The 15,905-nt window shown below is 46.7% G+C and overlaps 1 protein-coding gene across 1 annotated transcript in view; it reads right to left on the bottom strand.

Moving 5' to 3' along the window:
* Positions 1-15,905, bottom strand: part of LOC123761348 (inactive phospholipase C-like protein 1) — a 44,862-nt gene that overhangs the window by 15,093 nt on the left and 13,864 nt on the right. The window contains exons 3-5 of the mRNA XM_069314628.1: positions 12,766-12,883; positions 10,816-10,987; positions 1,506-1,680 (exon numbers count right to left, since the gene is read on the bottom strand). Of these exons, the coding sequence (XP_069170729.1) occupies positions 1,506-1,680; positions 10,816-10,987; positions 12,766-12,883 (465 nt within the window). The remainder of the gene's footprint in view (positions 1-1,505; positions 1,681-10,815; positions 10,988-12,765; positions 12,884-15,905) is intronic.

The following is a 15,905-nucleotide window of genomic DNA, read 5'->3' as shown; positions in this document are numbered from 1 at the left end:
CTTAGGACGCATTCATCGATATTAACATGCTGTTCTCAGGAATTGTTCTCGGAATTTTCTCAAGTATAAATTAATATTATATATTAGTATATTGTGCACATTTATAAGTAGGTGACTCGTATGAGGTAAGGTGACGTGTTTGGGTTCTGTTGGCGATTATTCGTATTCGTCAACACGTCTTTGACTCAAGTCCATTACATCCAGCGGTCGACCCCAGAGACGCATTCATAAATTTTAACATGCTGTTCATTCAAAACGGGAATTGTCTCAAGTATAAATTAATATTATAATATATTAGCATATTGTGTATATATAGGAATAGGTTAGGTTAAGTGTTTAGGTTCTGTTGGCGATTATTTGTATTTGTAGTACGTGGGTGAAGCATTTATAGCGTTGTGATTCGAACAAAATTCGTCAGCGAAGCACTTGTTCCGGAAGTGTTCGAACGAAATCAGTTGTGAGTCGTGTGTAAACCGTTTTTCATTCATAAACAGCTGGGGCCAGATTCACGAAGCAGTTACACAAGTACTTACGAACGTGTACATCTTTCCTCAATCTTTGACGGCTTTGGTTTCATTTATTAAACAATTTACAAGCATGAAAACTTGTCAATCAGCTGTTGGTATTGTTATAAAGAGCTTCCTGGTGCTTCGGAGCTCTTTAACTGTTTATTAAGTGTAAACAAAGCAGCCAAAAATTGAGAAAAGATGTATAAGTTCGTAAGTGCTTGCGTAACTGCTTCGTGAATCTGGCCCTTGGGGTTTGGCGGGTGCATGGAATCACTTTTGGGTCTTTGTTCGGAGGACGGGCTGCGAAATTTCCATTCCAGTCACCTGGACTGTATGCGGGTCTCGAACCGTGGACCCCAGGCGTGTGAAGCTAAAGCGCTATCGACTGCACCATGAGTCGTCTTAAAAAGGAAAGTAGTTTTTTATAAGACTACTCATAGCCCAGAAGATAGAACTTTGGCTTAACACGCTTGAGAGTCCAGGGTTCGAGACCCATCCAGCCCCGGTGAATGAAATGTTAATTTCCACAGAAATGTGGATCCCAATTTAGATTTCGAAATCTCCCCTCTATAAATGCTTCACCCATGTGCGGCAAATATAAATAATTGCAAAACAAAAAACACACAAAAACCTAACATATACTAGGTCTAACCATACACTATTATATATAAAAATATTAATTTACAATCGATAAAATGTAAATATTTGGTTTTATAGTAAGTTAAAATGAAGGAGTTCGTGTTTGGGGTCGGCTGCACCTTGGAAGACTCAGACCACAGTCTGAGGATGAGTGGTTCAGGCCTGAGAGAAAAAACCTCTAGTGGTTGATGATTTAAGTCACCACCACTCCTGCCATCTAGTTTTTTCTACCATCATCCCATTGCTGAGTCTCTCCATTCCTTGCCACCCCCATTTTCCCTTACCCCTATCTCCCTGCCATCCCCCCTTCCCCTTTCTTCTCTGCCCAACCACCCGTTCCCCAGACCATATAATCACCTCCTGTCTTGGCTGTGTTGAGGTCTGAGAAGCGAGCTCTGTGAAGGGAGATGAGCGATGACAGGTCTTGACAGAGGCGCACCTTCCTCGGGTTGTTGTTCCTCTTGGTCTCGCCCCCCTCGTCCTCGTCCGACACCTCCCCCTCCTCCATGTCCTCACGAGCAAGCTTCTTGCCCTGTTGGTGATGATGAAATTTGGTCAAGATTGGCATTATTGAAGCTGAGACTAGCAATGTTGAGAGAGAGAGAGAGAGAGAGAGAGAGAGAGAGAGAGAGAGAGAGAGAGAGAGAGAGAGAGAGAGAGAGAGAGAGAGAGAGAGAGAGAGAGAGAGAGAGAGAGGGAGAGAGAGAGAGAGAGAGAGAGGGAGAGAGAGAGAGAGAGAGAGAGAGAGAGAGAAGGGAGGGGGAGAGGAGGGGGGGTTGGAGAATACTGGAGAGCTCTGTAGAGTGCAGAATAACACTGGGGGCAGAACCGTGGATGGTGGAGAACACTGCAATGTGTTGAAGAGAGCTTGAGAACAGTGGCGCGCGTGTAAGAAAGTTGGCGAGTACTAGATCGTGTAGGAAAGCACTGGAAAATACTGCACTGTGCTCGAGAGTTTAGGGCAGTGAGAGAGAGTGATGAAGAATGTAAGGCAGTGATGGAAAAATACTGGGCAGTGAAGGGGCGTGTTCTCCAGAATGCTGGAATATACTGGAGCCAGGCAGAAGTTGGTGGAAAACATCGGAGCGTGTTGGAGCATGTCTCTCATGTTGGCCGGGCCGGGGTTTAGCCGCCGCCCTCCATATTTTAGGCGGGGGGCTGGTAGGCACAGCGTTGCCCCACAGTTCCAGCACTCTTCTGGCTCAAAAATGCTATTTGTTCATTCTTATGTGACTGTCATTGTGCAGTGAATATAGGAACCACACGTGCACACGCACCACCAGGTGACCAGTCGCCACAGAAGAGAGGAGAGGAGAGAGGACACACAGATGTAAACACGAACGGTCAGATCACCAGTCTCAGCAGAAGAGAGGAGAGGAGTCAGGGGTACATAAGAATATAAGAACATAAGAACATAAGAATAAAGGTAACTGCAGAAGGCCTATTGGCCAATACGAGGCAGCTCCCATTTATAACCACCCAATCCCACTCATATACATGTCCAACCCCACGCTTGAATCATGGGACCCCACTTCCGCCACGTTACGCGGTAATTGGACACACAGATTTATAAAGAAGCATGCGAAGTGCTTAATAAAAACCTTCCAGTACGTTTTAAGCTAAAACCTGGACTGCTACTCGAGCTAAGAGTCCTAACTGAGCAGATTCTTCCATCAGGAAAGATTCGGCGAAATGGTAGGACCACCAGAGGAAGGTAACATCTACACGAACTGAATGCGACAAAAGCTGTTGAGTCACACACATTATCACCTTAGTGATGGGAAATAAAGGTACTGAAGGAGCATTCTGTAGGACATAACTCTCATCTGGAAAAGGACCAATGTGGTGCTAAATATACACGGACAAGGTCAAGACCACACGCTGAAATACAGATCAATTACACTAACAATGGACCACTCATGCATACTAGACACTAACGAGTCAGAGAGATGACAGAAAGACCGTCGCACGTACACACGCACGCACGAATACACACACACGCACACACACACACACACACACACACACACACACACACACACACACACACACACACACACACACACACACACACACACACATACACACACACGCGCGCACAAGACGAAGCTGGAAAAAGTCCAAAGGTATGATACTAGACTAGTCCCAGAACTAAGAGGCATGAGTTATGAGGAAAGGCTGCGAGAAATGCACCTTACGACACTGGAAGACAGAAGAGTAAGGGAGGACATGATCACAACCTACAAAATCCTCAGGGGAATCGACCGGGTAAACAAGGATGAACTTTTCAACACTGGAGGGACGAGAACAAGGGGACACAGGTGGAAGCTGAGTACCCAAATGAGCCTCAGAGACATTAGAAAGAACTTTTTCAGTGTCAGAGTAGTTAGTAAATGGAATGCACTAGGAAGTGATGTGGTGGAGGCTGACTCCATACACAGTTTCAAATGTAGATATGATAGAGCCCAGTAGACTCAGGAATCTGTACACCAGTCGATTGACGGTTGAGAGGCGGGACCAAAGAGTCAGAGCTCAACCCCCGCAAGCACAATTAGGTGAGTACAATTAGGTGAGTACACAACAAGCAACAAAGTAAAAGAGCGTGGAGAAACTATAGAAATAACAGGACACCTGAGAGCAGAGAAGGATGCCAGAGAGCCAGGAATGAATACTTCAGGGTGAGAAGAGAGGCAGAAGGGCAATATGAAAACGACATAACAAGCAAGGCTAAGACTCAGCCAAAATTGCTGCACAGCCACATCAGGAGAAAGACAACAATGAAGGAACAGGTAATGAAACTGAGGATAGGGGCAGACAGATTCACTACAAACGACAAAGAAGGAATAGCTAACAAGGCACCACTAGAGGAGTTTTAGATTACCAGTGGGGATGTAAGGAAGCTTTTGCTAGAGTTGGATGTGACAAAGGCTATAAGCCCGGATGGAATATTTCCATGGATACTAAAGGAAGGTGCAGAAGCACTGTGCCTGCCACTCTCCATGGTGTATAACAAATCCCTGGTGACAGGTGAACTGCCAAAAAATTTGGAAGATGGCAAACGTAGTCCCGATATACAGGAAGGGGGATAGACAGGAGGCACTGAACTACAGGCAAGTGTCCCCAACTTGCAAACCATGCATGCTAATGGAGAAAATTGTGCGAAAAAAACTAGTGGAACATCTGGAGCGAAGGAACTTTGTAACAACACCAACATGGTTTCAGGGATGGCAAGTCATGCCTCACAGGATTAAGTGAATTCTACGATCAGGCAAGAAAGAGAGGGGTGGGCAGACTGCATATGTTTGGATTGCCAGAAAGCCTTTGACACAGTGCCACACCAGAGACTAGTGCGAAAGCTGGCGATGCAGGCAGGAGTTAAAGGGAAGGTACTCCATTGGATAAGGGAGTAACTAAGTAACAGAAGACAGCGAGTCACTGTGAGGGGTGAGGTCTCAGATTGGCGAGACGTCACCAGTGGGGTCCTGCAGGGTTCAGTCCTTGGACCTAAACTGTTTCTTATATATGTAAATGATTTTCCAGATGATATAGAATCATTCCTCTCATTGTTTGCTGATGATGCAAAAATTATGAGGAGGATTAAGACGGAGGAAGACAGTATGAAGCTACAAGATGACCTAGACAGACTGAATGAATGCTCCAACAAATGGCTACTAAAGTTCAACCCGAGTAAATGTAAGGTAATGAAACTAGGCAGTGGAAACTCGAATCCTCATCAAGGCCCTTGTGGATTTGTTAACTGATATATCACGTTATTGTGATTTGTCTGTGTGTTGAGGTTATGGTAAATGTATATGTGTAAAGTAAAGTCAGAGAGGCAACACTATGAAATGGTGGCATTTATATAAGAAAATATACAAGAGGTAATACTGGGGAAGATACTAACAAAACCTGTAAAAGGAAAGGTTCAGCAACAAAGCTGCGACACAGGCTCGGAGGAGGCGACTTATGTCACCTTACCTTGAGGTTACCTCACCTTGAGGTGCTTCCGGGGCTTAGCGTTTCCGCGGCCCGGTCGTCGACCAGGCCACGACAGAGAGGAACGGACACTGGGAATATTATTACAGCTGCCAGAAAACCTTTTACACTGTCACTCACACACTCGACATTAGACATATACATGCATGAGTTTGGGTGCATATCAATAGACGCTGCCTCGTATGGATCAATGGATCTGAAATTCTCTTGATTCTTATGTTCTTAAGATATACAGAGAGTGGTTGCCAGAGGGCAGGGAAGAGCCAACCCGCGATACCAAGGGCCCCGTTAGTCCCTGTTCCTGCATTTGAGCGTCTGTTGGTCGACGGGGTAGGACCGTTGCCACGGACGAAAAAAGGAAATACCTACCTGTTACCTAGCAGTAAAATAGGTACCTGGGAGTTAGTCAGCTGTCACGGGCTGCTTCCTGGGGGTGGAGGCCTGGTCGAGGACCGGGCCGCGGGGACACTAAAAAGCCCCGAAATCATCTCATCAATCATCTCAAGATAACCTGATAACCATCATGTGTGCGTCCCTCAAGAGCATGCTTGAGGGAGCTAGGAAACAGGGCGTGGAGGTCTAAGGTAAGCTCTGTGGGATACCAATATTAGGTAAGGGTATCATGCAGTATGAGGCGATGAAGGAACAGCTAGTGATTACGAAACATATAAGAAGATAGAGAAAATCGCACCAGACAATGGCAAAATACCAATTAAATCTAAATTCTATGTGGATGATGAAATGAAACTGATGTGGTGTATGGTTCACAGCCTCGGGAAGATAACGGGAGGCTAATCTAAATGAGGCCAAAATTTGCGTCAGAGCTGTTGTCATTTAGTCTGAAAACATTCTGCAAACATTTATAAAACAAACGTTTTATAAAGGCATATAAAACGGCTGAGAAGACCCCTTACATATGTAGCAAAGAATGTCACATCATCCCAAAGGATGATCAATCAGACTCCGTAAAAAAAATGAGAGAAATCCATGATTTTCCAGAGGCTGCAAGAGGTGGTCGACGTGACATACAAATGTGTCAAGGGACCAGGCTGGGTGTGGACCAGGCTGGGTGTGGACCAGGCTGGGTGTGTGGACCAGGCTGGGTGTGGACCAGGCTGGGTGTGGACCAGGCTGGGTGTGTGGACCAGGCTGGGTGTTGACCAGGCTGGGTGTGTGGACCAGGCTGGGTGTTGACCAGGCTGGGTGTGTGGACCAGGCAGCTGGGAAGGTTTATGGCTTATACTGAATCAGAAACTTATGGTAAGAAAGTCCAGTCCAATTAGTGGAGTTTAAATCAAAGGAGCGACACCTGGATGTATTATACCATAAATACAGATTGTGGACAATACAATTACCAGGAGTATTTTAGATAAATACGAATATAGGGAAATTAGAGTTCGCGGAGAAGGACTGACGAGAGAGGAAGGGAATGGAAAGCACGGGAGAGGGGAAATATAATTAGTAGATTACTCTCCTCCCTTCCCCATTACCAGCAACAATTATGGGTTGGGGGACGGAATGTGTTGCTCGGTCCAGCCTCTAGGTCGGTCCAGCCTCTAGGTCGGTCCAGCCTCTAGGTCGGTCCAGCCTCTAGGTCGGTCCAGCCTCTAGGTGCGCTGACAGTGGGTGTAAACTAGTGGAGGGGAGAACACCTTTCCCCTCGCTCCCAGCACGTTCTGGTGTTGTGTGGAGTGCTGGTGTGGGAAGCAGGTGTGGAGTGCTGGTGTGGGGCCCCCTGGTGTGGAGGGATAAGTGAACCCTATCCCGACCCATTACAATTCTGTTGCTGATGCATTTAATACAATGGACAACATTCTCATCTTTTGCGTTGCGTCCAATTTCTAAGTCGCCTCCCGTTGGCCCCGGAGACCTTCAAGCTCCGCGTGTCAAGTGTGGACGGTGGCAGGTGGCCGCGGCCCGTCACTAATGACCAGGGAGCAGCCACTGGCCCTCACAGGCTCATGGAGGTGGACCACTAGCGTCAAGGACCACCAGAGTGGACCACCAGCCTCACGGGGCCATGGCAGTGGACCACTATCATCACCGGGTGATGTGAAGGGGACTCACAAGGAAGCCAAACAGGGGGAGATTTACTCTCGTGAGGGAGATATAGAAGCTGAACCCCCTCCCCCCCCCCCCAACCCAGCCGGTGCGGCGACGATTAAAGCAGCAGAGATGCTGAGCTGGTCCGGATGTGACGAGATGAACTCAACTGTGGTGTTGGACATCCTTTAACGAAATAAAGAGGAACGGTTTCGAGCGGATCGATTAGCGAACGTTGAAGCCATTGAGTGTGGCTGTGCTGCATAGCCAGGTGCAGCTTTAACCCCCACACCCCCATACCTGCGCCCTCACTGGCCTGCTACATCCCTCCCTCCCTACTTCTCTACTCTCTCTCTCTCTCTCTCTCTCTCTCTCTCTCTCTCTCTCTCTCTCTCTCTCTCTCTCTCTCTCTCTCTCTCTCTCTCTCTCTCTCTACTCTCTCTCTCTCTCTCTCTCTCTCTCTCTCTCTCTCTCTCTCTCTCTCTCTCTCTCTACTCACACTCTCTCTCTCTCTCTCTCTCTCTCTCTCTCTCTCTCTCTCTCTCTCTCTCTCTCTCTCTCTCTCTCTCTCTCTCTCTCTCTCTCTCTCTCTCTCTCTCTCTCTCTCCTCCCCTCAACTCGTCGTCATCCCATAGCTTACTTGCGGCGCGAGCAGAGAGGAGGACTCTCAGCTGTTATTGTTCTCTCTATTGTTCGCCTTACACACACACGGAGCAGAATTCCAGCTCCCGTGAGACTATTTGCAGCACCTTTGTTTCCCGCCCCCCCCCCACCCGGTGGGGCAGGGGGGGAGGGAGGGGGGCTCTCACCAGCGGCCCAGAGCCGGGTGAGTCTCATCCAGTCCAGCCTCTACAGGTAGAGTGGGTGAGGGATGAGGGGGGGTCATCCAGTCCAGCCTCTACAGGTAGAGTGGGTGAGGGATGAGGGGGGGGGGGGGTCCGGAAGGTAGCGTGAGAGAGAAGGTAGAAGAATGGGAATAAGGGAGAAAGGGCACAATGAAGGATAGGGTAGGGTTCAGGAAAGGTAGACTCTAGGAAGGGGAGTTTTTCCAGAGAGGGGTGTTGGTGGAGGGAGAGAGAGGGGGGGATAGTGGAGGGATAGAGAGGGGGGATAGTGGAGGGACAGAGAGGGGTGGAGGTTAGGGTATTTGAGAATAGCAGTGAGATGTGTGCAAGGAAAGGAGATTAATTACGAGAAGGAGGAGGAGGGGAGAGAATATGGAGGAGGAGAGGAAGAAGAGGTAGGAGGGGAGAAGAGGAAGGGAGGGGGGGGGGTCGGAGATGTGTGCGTGGGGAGGGGGGGGGAAGAGTGAGGGATATAACCAGGTAATGGGGCGAGAGGGTCAAATGAGACGGGGAAAAAAACAGAGGCAGGTGGAAGTGAAATCTGGAGATGGCACCCCCACACCCCTTTCTTGTATTTCCCACTTCCCCGTTTATTATTTTCCTCTTCTCCCTCTCCCCTCCCCTCCCCCACCCCCACTCCCCTCCCCCACCACCTCTCCCCTCCCCTCCCCTCCCCTCCCCACCACCTCTCCCCTCTCCCACCACCTCTCCCCTTCCTCCCCCCCCCTCTCCACCGTCATTGTCTGGAAAATGAGGTGGAGTGGCGGCCGGAAACGTGATATGTTTCCCCGCCTATATATAACGGGCTGCAGGTCCCCGCCTCTACCACATTCCGCTCATACACACATTAATTGACTTTTCCTCCTGCTGTTAAGTGCTAGGCAAAGGGACCTGACGGCTGAGTGGACAGCGCTCAGGATTCGTAGACCTAAGGTTCTGGGTTCGATCCCCGGCGGAGGCGGAAACGGGCAGAGTTTCTTTCCCTTCCCCCCTGATGAACCTGTTCACCTAGCGGTAAATAGGTACCTGGGAGTTAGACAGCTGATTCGGGCTGCTTCCTGGGGGGATGTGTAACAAAAAGAAGGCCTGGTCGAGGACCGGGCCGCAGGGAGGCTAAGCCCCGAAATCACCTCAAGAAAACTGACCTTGGTTACGACCTCCATGATATATATATATGTGCTTCAACCTACAGTTTAGACCTATTGTCTTATGTATGACCCTCTGTCCTGCGTGACAGTGAATATCAGCATTATCCTCACTTTAATAAGACTATCAAAATCCTCAGATCAGGCAAAATTGTAATTAATTTTGTCAATAAAGATGTTAACAATAATAAGGTTACGACCTGCCCCAAACCTCTCAGTCTGTCAGGTAATCGATCACGAGAACAATTAGCTGTGTGCTGTCTGCGCTCTAAGTCAGTATTGATAATGTCTTCATTCATGTCGTTTTCCGCCGAAGACGCAAAACTGAACAAAAAGGAAACAAATAGGGAGGACAGCAGCATATGCCGTCGGAAAGAATTCTGTAAGTTACATAGTTTTCTTTTTTGAGAAGTGGCTATTTGATTTAAGAACCAAATAAGTGTAAAGTAATGAGGTTGGAAGACAAGGGAACTATCAGGAGAAAGCGTCAAGTTATTACGACTATATAGCACTGGGAAGGGGTCACGATAACGATTTGGGATGGGACGGGGGGAAAGGAATGGGGCCCAACCACTTGGACGGTCGGGGATATGAACGCCGACCTGCATGAACCGAGACCGTCCATCTACCGTTCGGCCCAAGTGGTTGCGTGAAATGAGGTTGGAGGTAGGCTGGAGGTAATCTGGAGGTAATCTTGAGGTAATCTGGAGGTAATCTGGAGGTAATCTGGAGGTAATCTTGAGGTAATCTGGAGGTAATCTTGAGGTAATCTGGAGGTAATCTGGAGGTAATCTGGAGGTAATCTTGAGGTAATCTGGAGGTAATCTGGAGGTAATCTTGAGGTAATCTGGAGGTAATCTGGAGGTAATCTGGAGGTAATCTGGAGGTAATCTGGAGGTAATCTTGAGGTAGGGAGGAGGAGGACAGCACAAGAGCGGCGCACAACGAGACAGCCACAAGGCCAAACACAGCCAAAGGAAAATAACAATACTTGCCAAGAAATATGCCATTAAGTGTCGTCTTATACTTTATGAAGTGTTTATGTTGATATCCTCTGGGACAAGCTCAACGGCCACTCAGAACACCTTGTGTGCCCTCACAACCTGATTACCTCAGACGATCACGATTGGGTTAACATGTGCCATTATCTCATTGACCTGAATGCTGCAGACATACGTCCCCAGGAAATCAAAATACAGGAAAATGTGTACAAGATATTAAGGGATATGGATAAGGTAGACAAGGAGACAATGTTTGTAAATAGTTAGTAGTTAGTAACAGTTGATTCATTAACAGTTAAGAGGCGGGCCTAAAGAGCCAGAGCTCAACCCCCGCAAGTACAACTAGGTGAATATACACGAGGGAGGGGGGGGGGGTCTCGCGGCTGAATGGACAGCGCTCTGGGGACATAGTCCTAAGGCCCCAGGTTCGATCCCCGGCAGAGGCAGAATCAAATGCGCAGTTTCTTTCACCCTGGCGTCCCTGTTCACCTAGAAGCAAATACGTACCTGGGAGTTAGACACCTGCTACGTGCTGCTTCCTGGGCATATATGTGTGTGTGTGAGAGAGCACATATGTAGTAGAATTAATAGAGGAAAAACAAATTGGTTAGAAAGGCGGGGTCCCTTACAGACTGACCTTGAGTAGGAACTTGTACTTGAGGTCTTCGGGGGAGAGGTCAGTGAGGGCCTTGACTGCGTGAGGAGGGTGGATGTAGAGGCGTTCTCCCAGCAGGTTCCTCAAGATGCTGGCCATCTCCTGCTGCTGCTTAATACTGCAGTGGTTCTCCAGGTGGATGATTACCGGATACCTGCCGCGGCGTACACAATGTTATACACAGCATGTGGCTGGTACACAGGTAGATACAGGGCGGGGGTGTACACACACACACACACACACACACACACACACACACACACACACACACACACACACACACACACACACACACACACACACACACACAGTAGACGGTTGGAACAAGTTAGGTGAGAAGATGGTGGAGGCCAAGACCGTCAGTAGTTTCAAAGCGTTATATGACGAAGAGTGCTGGGAAGACGGGACACCACGAGCGTAGCTCTCATCCTGTAACTACACTTAGGTAATTACACACACACACACACACACACACACACACACACACACACACACACACACACACACACACACACACACACACACACACACACACACACAGCCAAATGAAGGTCATGTGTACACACACGCAACCCGTTCACATAGAGATTGGCAACAGAAAACTAATCTGAAAACATATTGCATCAGCAACTAATTTATTTTTTGTATACACTCAGAGTCTAGTTTTAAGCTCAATATAATAGTTCACTAAGAAAACATATCTGGTTTAGAATCCTCAAAATTTCAACAAAATCAAAATCAAAGCAGCATTTGAAGTTTAATAGGGATGTCTTTGTATGCATACAGGTATCCATTATATGCATACAAAAACATCGGTATTAAACTCTTCAAATGCTGCTTGGATTTTGATTTTGATGCAATTTGAGCAGAATAAAGCGAGGAGCTTCCTAGTGATGGTGTTACGCTCTCATATGTAAAGGTCACCTGTTCTATGTTTACACGCGCCCAGCTGTTCTATGTTTACACGCGCCCAGCTGTTCTATGTTTACATGCGCCCAGCTGTTCTATGTTTACACGCGGCCCAGCTGTTCTATGTTTACACGCGGCCCACGTGTTCTATGTTTACATGCATCCACATGTTCTATGTTTATACGCACCCAGGTGTTCTATGTTTACACGCGGCCACGTGGTATTTTGTTTACATGCGGCCACGTGTTCCTGTGTTTACGCTACCTCTTGCTTGTCTTCTACCCCCAGCGGCCCTGTCTCTGATCGGGCCTCCAGGATCGTAGTCTGTTCAACGAGGCCGGAAGGTGCCGCTGCTCGCAGCCTGATGCACATATCACAGCCTGGTTGATCAGGTAACACGTGTTGTGGTATATTGTGTTCCTTCCTACAAGTGTTGTGGTATGAACCGCGCGTTCATTAAACACCTGTTCCATGAAAAGTGTTACGGAATGAAGCAAGTGGTCTTTAAACAGGTGTTGTGGAATGAAGCAAGTGGTCTTTAAACAGGTGTCGTGGAATGAAGCAAGTGGTCTTTAAACAGGTGTCGTGGAATGAAGCAAGTGGTCTTTAAACAGGTGTCGTGGAATGAAGCAAGTGGTCTTTAAACAGGTGTCGTGGAATGAAGCAAGTGGTCTTTAAACAGGTGTCGTGGAATGAAGCAAGTGGTCTTTAAACAGGTGTCGTGGAATGAAGCAAGTGGTCTTTAAACAGGTGTCGTGGAATGAAGCAAGTGGTCTTTAAACAGGTGTCGTGGAATGAAACAAGTGGTGTTTAAACATGTTTTTGATCGTATAAGAAGTGATTTGCACTCAAATATATAAAGCCATTGAGAGTAAACACAGAACAGACTTATGGAAGACAATTGAAAAAAAACGGATTGACCATGTGTGCGTGTGTGCGTGTAAGTGTGTAAATGTGATTGTTTGCGTGTGCGTGTGCGTGCGTGTGTGTGTGAGACAACCCAAACAAGCGAGAAACACTCACACGGAGAAGTCGAAGGCGTAGTTGGCGATAGCTTGGACGACGTGGGTGAAGGGGACCTTGCTGGTGAGGGTGTTGCCGTGGTAGACGACGGGTCCGTCCTGCCCGTCCCACACGTCCACTGTACACACACACACACCCGTCAGGCACAGGTGACGGGCAGTGACGGGGGCGGGGTGAGGGCCGGGCCAAGGTCAGCGAGAGAGAGAGAGAGAGAGAGAGAGAGAGAGAGAGAGAGAGAGAGAGAGAGAGAGAGAGAGAGAGAGAGAGAGAGAGAGAGAGAGAGAGAGAGAGAGAGAGAGAGACAGACAGACAGACAGACAGACAGACTGACAGACAGACAGACAGAGAGACAGAGAGAGAGAGAGTGAGGGTTGACAGAGAAAAAAAGAGCAGCGAAGAATTGAGGGGAAGAGGGTGGTGGCACCGATGGTGAAGATAGTGATGGTGGTGACAGTGAAGGTAGAGGTAGTGGTGACAGTGATGGGAACTATGGCATTGACAATAATAAATACAATGAAGGAATGACTTGAAAGCTATTCATAACAATTAATGTACAATTACAAATTAAACAATACCTTCATAAAATATTAAATCAAGATATGCTTAAATATAAATTCACTCTTGTTACTCTAACTCAGACAGTTGAATTAAAATAATTTTTATACAATGACTTCTATTTTAACTCCAATACTTTACATCAATCTTAGTTAATTCTTAACACATGCAGTATGAGTGGGACAAGGGAACTATTACTATCTACATATATATATCTTAACTTAATAGAGCACAAGCCCCGAAATCACCTTAATTATCCAAACAATATTAATTAATTATACAGGTCTTTATTTCACAAATAATACGAATGTAAATGAGAATAACGGAAGCTGCATAAGTGTCCATGAGAATCAGCTTCTATTTATACTCATTCAAACTCACTCACATATATATATATATATATATATATATATATATATATATATATATATATATATATATATATATATATATATATATGTCGTACCTAATAGCCAGAACGCACTTCTCAGCCTACTATTCAAGGCCCGATTTGCCTAATAAGCCAAGTTTTCATGAATTAATGTTTTTTCGTCTACCTAACCTACCTAACCTAACCTAACCTAGCTTTTTTTGGCTACCTAACCTAACCTTACCTATAAATATAGGTTAGGTTAGGTTAGGTAGGGTTGGTTAGGTTCGGTCATATATCTACGTTAATTTTAACTCCAATAAAAAAAAATTGACCTCATACATAGAGAAAAGGGTTGCTTTATCATTTCATAAGACAAAAATTATAGTAAATATATTAATTCAGGAAAACTTGGCTTATTAGGCAACTCGGGCCTTGAATAGTAGGCTGAGAAGTGAGTTCTGGCTACTAGGTACGGCATATATATATATATATATATATATATATATATATATATATATATATATATATATATATATATATATATATATATATATATATATATATATATATATATATCAGTTCTACCAGAAGCCTCAGTCGTTAAACCTACCGACAGCACACTACTCGGAGCACCTCTGGGCCACAATGCCATTGCTGCAGTCCTTGACGAAAAGTTTAGAGACCTAAAGAGGATGGAAGAGAGAATTGGGGACTTGGACTCCCACGATGCCCTCTACCTTCTCACAAAGTGCCTTACCTTGCCCAGGCTAACATACTTCTTAAGGTGTGCACCAACTTTTGGCAACCCACTTCTAAATCAATATGATGAGCTCCTCAGGTCAATATTCAGGAAGGCGCTCAACCTAGATTTAGATGACAGTCAGTGGGACCAAGCAACACTACCAGTGAGATTTGGAGGGATAGGCATACGAAAGGCAACTGAGGTAGCACTTCCAGCATTCTTATCCTCATGTACAGCAGCCAACGAATTGGTAGGGCAGATCCTACCAGAGCGTATGAGAGAGACAGCGGGAACTCATGATCAAACGTTCATCGAAGCAGCCAGACAATGGGACACCATTGCACACCCTCAACCCCGACCACAAGTCCCAAAAGACCACAAGCAGGCCCACTGGGATAGCCCCATAATGGAAAAGACTGTCACAGCAATGATTGACAACGCTGATGCTGAAAACAAAGCCCGCCTCCTAGCGGTAACAGCACCCCACGCCGGGGATTTTTTATTTGCTGTGCCCAATGCAGCCCTGGGAACTCGCCTCAGTCATGACGCTCTCCGCATTGGAGTTGCCCTTCGCCTTGCCGCCCCCATCCTCACCGAACATAGGTGCATCTGCGGAACTGCGATGGCAGACCAATATGGTCGTCATGGTCTGGTATGTCGTAAATCACAGGGTAAAATTGCAAGACATGAAGAAGTCAACGACATCATCAAGAGGAGCCTCGCCACAGCCCGCTGCCCGGCACAAAGAGAACCACACTTATCCAGACCTAACGACCCTCAGAAGCGCCCTGATGGGGTCACCTTGCTACCTTGGAAGGATGGTAAGCAAGTGGTATGGGACTACACGTGCGCTGCCACACTGGCCAGTACCTACCTCCACTACAGCACACGTGAAAGCGGTGGTGCTGCTTCTTTCAGGGAATCGCAGAAAATTATTAAATACAGAGGTCTAGCACACTACTACAGCTTTGTTCCGATCGGCTCGGAGACCCTCGGTTCGTGGGGAAAATGTGCATTGAAGTTCCTGAAGGAATTGGGGGACAAATTGATCAGCGCTACAAAAGACCAGAGAGCAAAAAGTTTCTTGTTCCAGCGCCTCAGTGTTGCGATTCAGAGGGGAAATGCCTGTTGCGTCTTGGGCACTAGTCCAACTTCAGAGGAATTCGAAGAAGTGTTTGACTTGCAACAATGATCGAACCCGTCTGTGACATTCATCAATGTTTCCCATTGTTGTGTTCTTCAAGAGATCCATAACCTTTAAGCACCTTTTTGCATTATTATTTTTGTATCAACCCATGTATATCTTGTAACCATCAAATGCATAATAAAGCACAAAAAATATTCAAGGAAGGGGGTGGTAGGAGAAAAGCACACAGAAACTGTATTGGAGGGGATCTAAACATTCCCTCTAATGCGTTATGCGTGGTTTCCTCCGAGGCTATGGGTCCCCCTTCTTCCAGCTAGAGGTGG

This window comes from Procambarus clarkii, chromosome 7 (assembly GCF_040958095.1).
Source record: "Procambarus clarkii isolate CNS0578487 chromosome 7, FALCON_Pclarkii_2.0, whole genome shotgun sequence".
Classification (NCBI taxonomy): domain Eukaryota; kingdom Metazoa; phylum Arthropoda; class Malacostraca; order Decapoda; family Cambaridae; genus Procambarus; species Procambarus clarkii.
Note: the sequence above shows the minus strand (reverse complement) of the source record. Positions and strands in the feature narration are given on the sequence as shown.